The sequence below is a fragment of the Nicotiana sylvestris genome, chromosome 6 (genome assembly GCF_000393655.2).
Source record: "Nicotiana sylvestris chromosome 6, ASM39365v2, whole genome shotgun sequence".
Taxonomy (NCBI): Eukaryota; Viridiplantae; Streptophyta; class Magnoliopsida; order Solanales; family Solanaceae; genus Nicotiana; species Nicotiana sylvestris.
This window is the reverse complement of record NC_091062.1, coordinates 17492714-17500377: the sequence shown is the minus strand read 5'-3', so window position 1 is coordinate 17500377 and position 7664 is coordinate 17492714. Positions and strand designations below refer to the sequence as shown.

General features: G+C 36.0%; 1 protein-coding gene across 1 annotated transcript; it reads right to left on the bottom strand.

Moving 5' to 3' along the window:
* Window positions 1-445: 445 nt before the first annotated feature.
* On the bottom strand, window positions 446-3881 carry LOC104248217 (thymidine kinase-like). Its single transcript, XM_009804432.2, has 4 exons — window positions 3614-3881; window positions 2891-3035; window positions 969-1090; window positions 446-887 (listed from the first exon to the last, which is right to left on the bottom strand). The coding sequence occupies exons 1-4, from the start codon at window positions 3784-3786 to the stop codon at window positions 617-619; spliced, it is 711 nt and encodes a 236-aa protein (XP_009802734.1). The 5' UTR covers window positions 3787-3881; the 3' UTR covers window positions 446-616.
* Between the last annotated feature and the right edge of the window lie 3783 nt (window positions 3882-7664).

Sequence of the window (7664 nt, the reverse complement as noted above, 5' to 3'; positions counted from 1 at the left end):
TTGCAATCTGATATTCTCTCTAGTAAGAATTCAACATTGGCTATACTTTGCATTCCTTCCTCTCAGAATTTCCATTCGACTTCTGAGTTGTCCTCCTTATTCTGCATTGTTTTTAACTACAAACAAAACATCCATAAGTGTGATTTGCTGCCGAACTTTGTGTACGCTGAAACACTGGGGTTTGAAGTACCGCTACACCAGTGTGTAATTCGTTCTATCCTGGGAGGAAATAATCTATAACCTTGGGTACTAGGAGGGGATTAAATTCCTTAAGGAAACACTGTGAATTCAGTAGGCTCGAATTAATTTCTGTTTTTATTTATATTTACGTTTATAAGCTAACGTTCTAATTTCCAGAATCATTATTTACAAGTACAGAAGGAACAACAGCAGATGATACAGATGGAGAAAACAGCTCCACAACCAAAGGAAAAAAAAAAAGGTGTACAAGCTCAACATAGTCACTAAGATAAGCACTTGTTGACATTGATGATATATTGCAGGATACTGTCACTTAGCTACATGATCCAAAAAGGTAGAAACCAATAGTCCAACAAAAGATGATTAAACAAGCTGAACACTAGAAAATATATATATATACGAGCCAGAACTGTTACTAAGCAACTAGAGGTTTCTCTGGAATCAGTTCCTGCACTTGATGAGATTCAATGACCTTTTTCGCAGATTCCATGATCGATTTGCCATTAACATAGTGTTGTCGACAGACAGGCATGTACATAGCAGCACCACCTATAAGCTCCTTCTGCATTTCTTCAGTTTTTCTTAAGGTAAAAAATGCTCGTTTGCCACATATCTCGCATCTTGCTGTCAACTTTGTAACGGTATCTGAAAGTGGAATAATATCAAGTACTGAGCCAAACTTCCTCCTGTAAGCAAGCATGAGTTATCATCAGAATACAGTTTGTGCTGAATAATTTGACACACCAAATTCATTAGTCAAGGACTACCTTAAGTAGTCACCATCTAGGCCAGCGACAACTACAGTCTTCCCATCAATATCAGCAGCATTGCAGCAAAAATCATAAAGGTCATCAAAAAACTGAGCTTCATCAATGCCGATCACATCCACCTGATAACGAGTAGATTCCTCAAGGTGTACAATTATAGCTAACTAGAAAAATAAAGTACCAAATGCTGAAGAGCAAGATTCATATCGAGATTATTGTGTTAGAGTTCCACAACAGTTAACATCTTCTTCTTTGCTAGAGAAAATTGGTCTTTCGAAAGTTCAATAGCTCTAAGCCAAGCAACTTTCACCTTCTCCATTACTTCTATGTGCTCAACTCTTCCCCTTCACACCAGACTTTTTTCCTTTGTGTTGGAAACTTCCAACCCGCTAAACCCTGACCAGGATCCAAACATATGGATTAGGTCAATAAATGGGTCATTGACCAACCCAGCCCAAAGTGTACTTGTGCTAAGATGGGCTGAGTCAAGATGGGTTAAACAATGGGTCATAACCCAACCCGTTCAACTTGACCCATGTTTTAGAATCACGCTCATCTGGCATAAAAAAAGCATTTTACCTTAGAATGTGTAAGTCGAAAAAAATTTTGGGGTTGGGGTTGGGGGAGGGGGAGGGGCAGGTGGGTGATACAGAAAAATGAAAAAAACAGAAAATAAAAATTAAAAATAAAAAAACGTAAATTTTTTTTTTGAAATACAAAAAAAAAGGTAAAAAAAAAATTTTGAGGGGAGAGGGGATTTTGCAAGGGGTGGTGCAGAAAAAAAAACAGAAAATTGAAAATACAAAAAAAAGTAAAACATTTCTTTTTAAGGGGAGGGGGGCAAGGTGGGTAGATGGTGCAGAAAAACAAAAGAACATAAAATTAAAAATACAAAAAAAAAAGTAAAATTGGAGCAACTAAATAAACTTCTATATAAGTTGGGTTGAGATACTTTTTGTTTTGGGTGAGTTTCTTGGATTGTATTTGGGCTGATTAATGAATCAAAATGGGCTATAAAATATAATGGGTTAACTTGGGCTTAGCCCAAATTGACCCATGAGCTAAAATATTTGTAACTCAACCCATTAATCTCTGGATGGGTTGGGCGGGTTGGACGGGTTTGATCTCAAATTGGCACCCCTATGATATGTTCTTTCTTTCAAACAACCTATTTGCCTTGCAGGTATATTCCACCATATACATGCTACTTTACAAGAGGATAAATACCGAGTAACTCTATTTGTCGAGGTTTAGGCAAGTGTTTTTGCCTTGCTTGGATATAAAACCTGGTCTTCGATGATGTTCATTCGCTTAATTGACCGTTAGCCCACACCCATGGGTGCAAGACCAGACAGCAGTCTTTTCTGTTTTATTCCCTTAGTTACTCAAATCCCCCACTTTACAGCTGGAGATGGAGCGTCATCACCACTATGCTAAAAGATAAACAAGATTCCAGTAAAAGTTTTTGCCATATTAAAAGAAACCTTTAGTTCCTTCCCTTCCAGTAAAAAGAGAAGGAATTGATGCAAGAAAGTTGACTCTTTCTTCTTATCATAGCTTTACAATATCAAAAAGGTCGCAACCAAAGAAGAATCTGATCACTTATAGTCAAGAATCTGATAACTCATACCCAAGCAAAACCATTGGTCTACATATGTCAAACTGAACATAACACACTAGCTTTCTAGGATCAACAACAAATCCAATATAATTCCATAAGTGGGGTCTAAGGAGGGTAGTGAGTAAGTAGACCTTACACCTACGGTGAATGTAGAGAGGTTGTTTCTAGTATACCCTGAGCACGAGATATTTTTCTAGGATCACAAACCTAGAATTTCATGAATAGGCACTAAGTCTCAATTCACATAAGGGTTAGTCCAAGAATATTACAAGGAGAGAGGAAAGTAAGAAAAGGACCGCACCTTTTCATAGGCAACTTGACCGAATCTCTGTTTGAAAGATGAGAGATCAGGCAATGACCAACATGGGAATTTTGTCCCATCATGTGTCACCACTGCATCTACCGCATACCTTGTATCTTTGTTTGATTTGATCATTACCACATTTCTGCAACACATTTGAAGAACACAAGTTACAAAAAAGGATATAGAAATTTATCAACCAAAATTGGCAACATAGCAACTACTTCAATATAACATGTCAAAGTTCATAAGTTGGAGCATATACAACAATATTATAACCAATCAACGGTGTTCAAATTTTAAAGAAGTCGATAATTTTTTTTCAATGAATAAGTGCACCAAATGTTTTTAATCAAACTACATAATATTCAGCTAAATCATAAAAACACTTGTAATAGAACTATAATTATATAATTAAACCTAACACCCTTAATCTTTGGGCTTCCTCTTTCTACTCTGTTTAAGTGTATTCAAAATATAATATATGATGATCTAAAATGGACAGCAAAGGGTGTTCACTTGACCATAACTAGAACAACATAGCTAAGTCATTGGCCGCCGATATATAGAACTTAAACTCTCTTTTTCAAATGAATATCCAATTAAGCAAAGGCAAACAACTTAAAACAGAGGGTAAATCACATAGATCCAGATTGTAACTACTCCACAACCCCTTATGCGAATCAAGCCTATAAATTCCACAAAAACAAAATATTTTTGTACCTGCCCATTTTGGCTTCAGAATTGACCCGACGAAGAAGAGCAGTAGTTTTACCAGCAAACATTGGGCCAATTATTACATGGATTTCGCCTGAATTAACATGATTATGGTCTCTTTGATCTATTCCAGTGGGTAAAGAAACTGGATTTTTGAATGATGAAGTCGAATAAGACATGGTAAAGAACTGAAGATTGTAATTAGATCTTTTTCGGAGCTATATTTGAAAATTATGTGAGAGGAAAAGATGAAGAAAAAATTTCAAAGCTTTATAAAAAGTGTTGATTTTGAATTTTGGAGGAAAGAGTCAAAGGGATATAAATTTTTTGTTTTTAGATTTGGAGGGAAAAAGTTGAAATATTCAACTTCTCCAGCAAACAAAAAAAGATCTCTCTTTTTTTTTGGAAATTAGACATTTAGTTATAAATAGATATTTTCTATTGTTTATTCTGCTTCGGTTTTTTTATTATCTTGTTGTTATTACTAGGGTTTTTTTCATCTTTAGCCATAGCCAAGGATCTATTGGAAATAATGTCTTTGCCTTCTCAAGATAGGGGTAAGGTTGCTTACCTGCGGATTTTGGGGACAGAACCTTTGCCGGAAAATTACGCTATATATATAAGGCCAAATCTGTTTTTTATCTCTATATATTATATTTTGAATCCCTTTGAGACAGCGTAAAAGCATAGTTTAGTGGTATACCCATTACACTCTTCACTTATGTGATTACATTGTGTTTGTTATTGTAATTATTGTGTTAAATATATATTTATTCGAATCAAAGTGTAATTTCGGAAGAAAAGAAATTGTAATTCACTCTAAATATTGGGGCAAAGACAATATGTTAGTTCAACCAATTTTCGGTGTTTTTCTAGAAAACCTTTCACTCCATATTTCCTTTTCTTTTTAAATTATTTTTGGTCACTCGGCGGAATTGTTAATATTTTAGTGATTTAAATTGAACCACCAAAGACTCTGTCCAAAGTACTTAAATCACCAAATAAAGTTTTTTTTTCTACTTTGCTAAAATATGAATTTTGCAGATACTTTAGATTACTAATAAAAATTTCCACGGTTGTTATTCGGCCAAATTGACTAATCTAATCCACTCTTAAGTCTTAAGTAGACTTTTTTCATAGTTGAATGTCAACTTTAATGTGATTTATGAAAACTAGATTTAGGTTTGGTAATACCCAAAACAATAAAAAATTAAAAATTTTGTGATGCGTACATTAAATAAGAAGGTAATTTTCCACACATTGCCCATTAACAAGAGAACTACGCATGAAACGATAAAGAAATTTATTTGACTTAAGTTTTACTGTACCAATGACATATGTTTGGAAATTTTTTGCCTAAGTTTTAAAGAATGAGTATTTAAATTTTAAAAAAGAATATTTGTAAGTTAAAATTGTGATTGAACTTAAATTTCACTTGAGAAGAAAAGGTTGAATTTGTGCTAGTGTTTACTTGAAATATTATTTAAATATGCCTTTTCAACTTCAAATTTTATATTTTTAGGTCGAAGTTGAAATAATACGCAAGATTATAAATCAAATATTAATTTACAATCTCAATACTTGCAAATTGAAGTTATGTCAAGCTTACTGGCATTACAAAAACATGATGCTTATTGTTTCATTGAAAAAAAGGTCAAATTTGTTGTTGTACAATCCGAAGTTAAGCAATTTTATTAATCATTAAAAAAAATTTGTTCTAATATTGTCGTTATTATTAGGATAAAAAAGTCTTATCTTTTGTCCTTCAAGCTCAGCATAGCTTAATCAGAGAGTAATTCTAAACCATAGTCAATAGTTGAAATATAGATTTAAATCTTTCTTTTTTTTCGAAAAAATTTGGACACATGAAGTACACTCAATTTACATTGGAGCTCCATTAATAGTAAATAAATATGAAATTGTTCAGTATTGATAGGGTAGAAATAAATCGAAAGGGCTCGTTTGGTATGAGTGACAAGAGATAGTTAATCTCAGAATTACATTTGAGATAAGTTTATTCCATGTTTGGTTGAGATAAAATTGCAGTATAATTAATCCTGAGATTAGTTATACCTGAATTGTAATGTTATTTTTATCTCTGTGAGAGGGTGAGTGTTTACCCTAAAATTCGAGTAAAAATTAAACTTAGATTCTGGTTTTAAGGATATGCGAGTTAATCTAGTACCAATTGACAATCAAGGAATTAAGTAAATAAATTAGAGAATAGAGTAAATCAAACCAGTATGCAAGCCAAATCTCGACCTCGACCTATGATAGTCTCGAGGTGTGATAATAGGAATAGCAAATTATAGAGCAACTCTGATGAACAATAAAATGAAATAGCAAAAAAGTAATGAGTGTATGTATTCTTCTCGGTCAATCATGAATGATTTACAAATGGATGGGATCCTCTTTATATAATAGGGGAGTCCTAAATAAGGTACACTTCTAATTATAGTAGAAAATCATATTTGACAATTGTTTAACCGTCGAAGACCAATCCATTCCGAAATTAACGTCATGATCTCCGGCCCGTTGCGGGTATTTCGCTCTTTCTGTTACTGAATCATACCGGCATCATCTCGAAAGCATGCCTTCTTCTAACCTCGGTAAATGATATCGACCTCGACCTTGGAAAGGAACTTTGACCCCGAGCTCGACGTCCTGGTCTTCCGATATAGTATCAATTTTCTATCGAAGAACGAAATTGGGTAGGCCCGGTTTCCACCGTATAGAGATAGTCCCCTCGTTTCTTAGAATAAAATGATAATAAATGACTTGAGCCTCGATTTTTTAGAGACCCCGATAATAACGTCATCCCCGTGATATAAGCGCTCAAGGTGACTGAAACATCCCGTCGGTTCGGTTCCTCAAGGCATTAATGCTTGCCAGTGACGGTCGGCCACTAGCGCCACCGAACCGTCATCGTGAATCTATAAATACAGGTTCCCCAATTGAATCAAAACTTTACTTTCATCTTCACCAAGTTTTCTAAGTCTCTTCCCCTCTCCAGATCTTCTTTTTCACCACTCATTGATTCAATCTTTTAGCACCCAAAATTCCAAACTCCACCTCTTTCCGCTTCCTTCTATCTGAATCAATGGCGAAAACTTCCAAAACCGTCCCACAAAAAGGAGAAAGATTATTCTTCTTCTTCCCGGGCGGTCGGTGATAAAACGCTGGTGGAATCGCTCCCTCACGAGTACGTTCCTGGCTCTTGTGTTCTAAAGAACGACTTCAAAGTTGAAAATTGTACCCTCCGTCGGTCCCTAGCTTATGTGAACACGTATCGAGATATATTTGCTCGATAACGATGAAATAGATCTAGGTTGTGAAGAGAGGCTACAACTGGGGGGCGAGGTTGTGGTACAAATCCCTGCTCCCAAAGAGAGCATCACCACTCACGTGGAGGGGTTTCTAAGTGTTTACACTTACCCCGTCATATTAGGTCCTCTGGACCCTGTTATCTTCGATTTCTCTAAGATGTACCAGGTTACCCTCGGCCAGGTGCATCCCTCATTTTGGCGCATAGTGATCATGCTCCGCTTCTTCTCTAGCAAGGCCAAGGGGTTGGAGTTCATTCTTAGCCACCTTATACGGTTGTATCAACCTCGACTTTTTCGAGGATTAATCAAGCTTCAACGTTGATCAACAAAGCCCTTCTTTGCAAGCATCGATGAAGACAAGGACCGTGGTTGGATGAGCCGGTTCGTGAGAGTAAGGACCTGTGACCTCATCCCCGAGGAAAAACTGTCGTTCCCCGAGAAGTGGAACCCCGAACGTAAGTGATGTTTATCGATTAGTCTTCGTACTCCATATTTTGCTTTATGTAATGCTTTCATCTATTTCGCAACGGTTGCTTGGACGCCTCACGCGGTTCTCGACCTCGAGGACTAGGTCCGAAAGCTGGTTGCGACTTCCTCCCATGTTGAGCGCTGCTGGCGTGACTTGGAAAAGGGAAGATAGGAGGCCAAGAACCATGGTAAGTTTACCTTGTGAGTTTTTTGTGCCTTATTTCTATAACCTTTCTTTTCAATTATACTCGACTCCGTTTTAT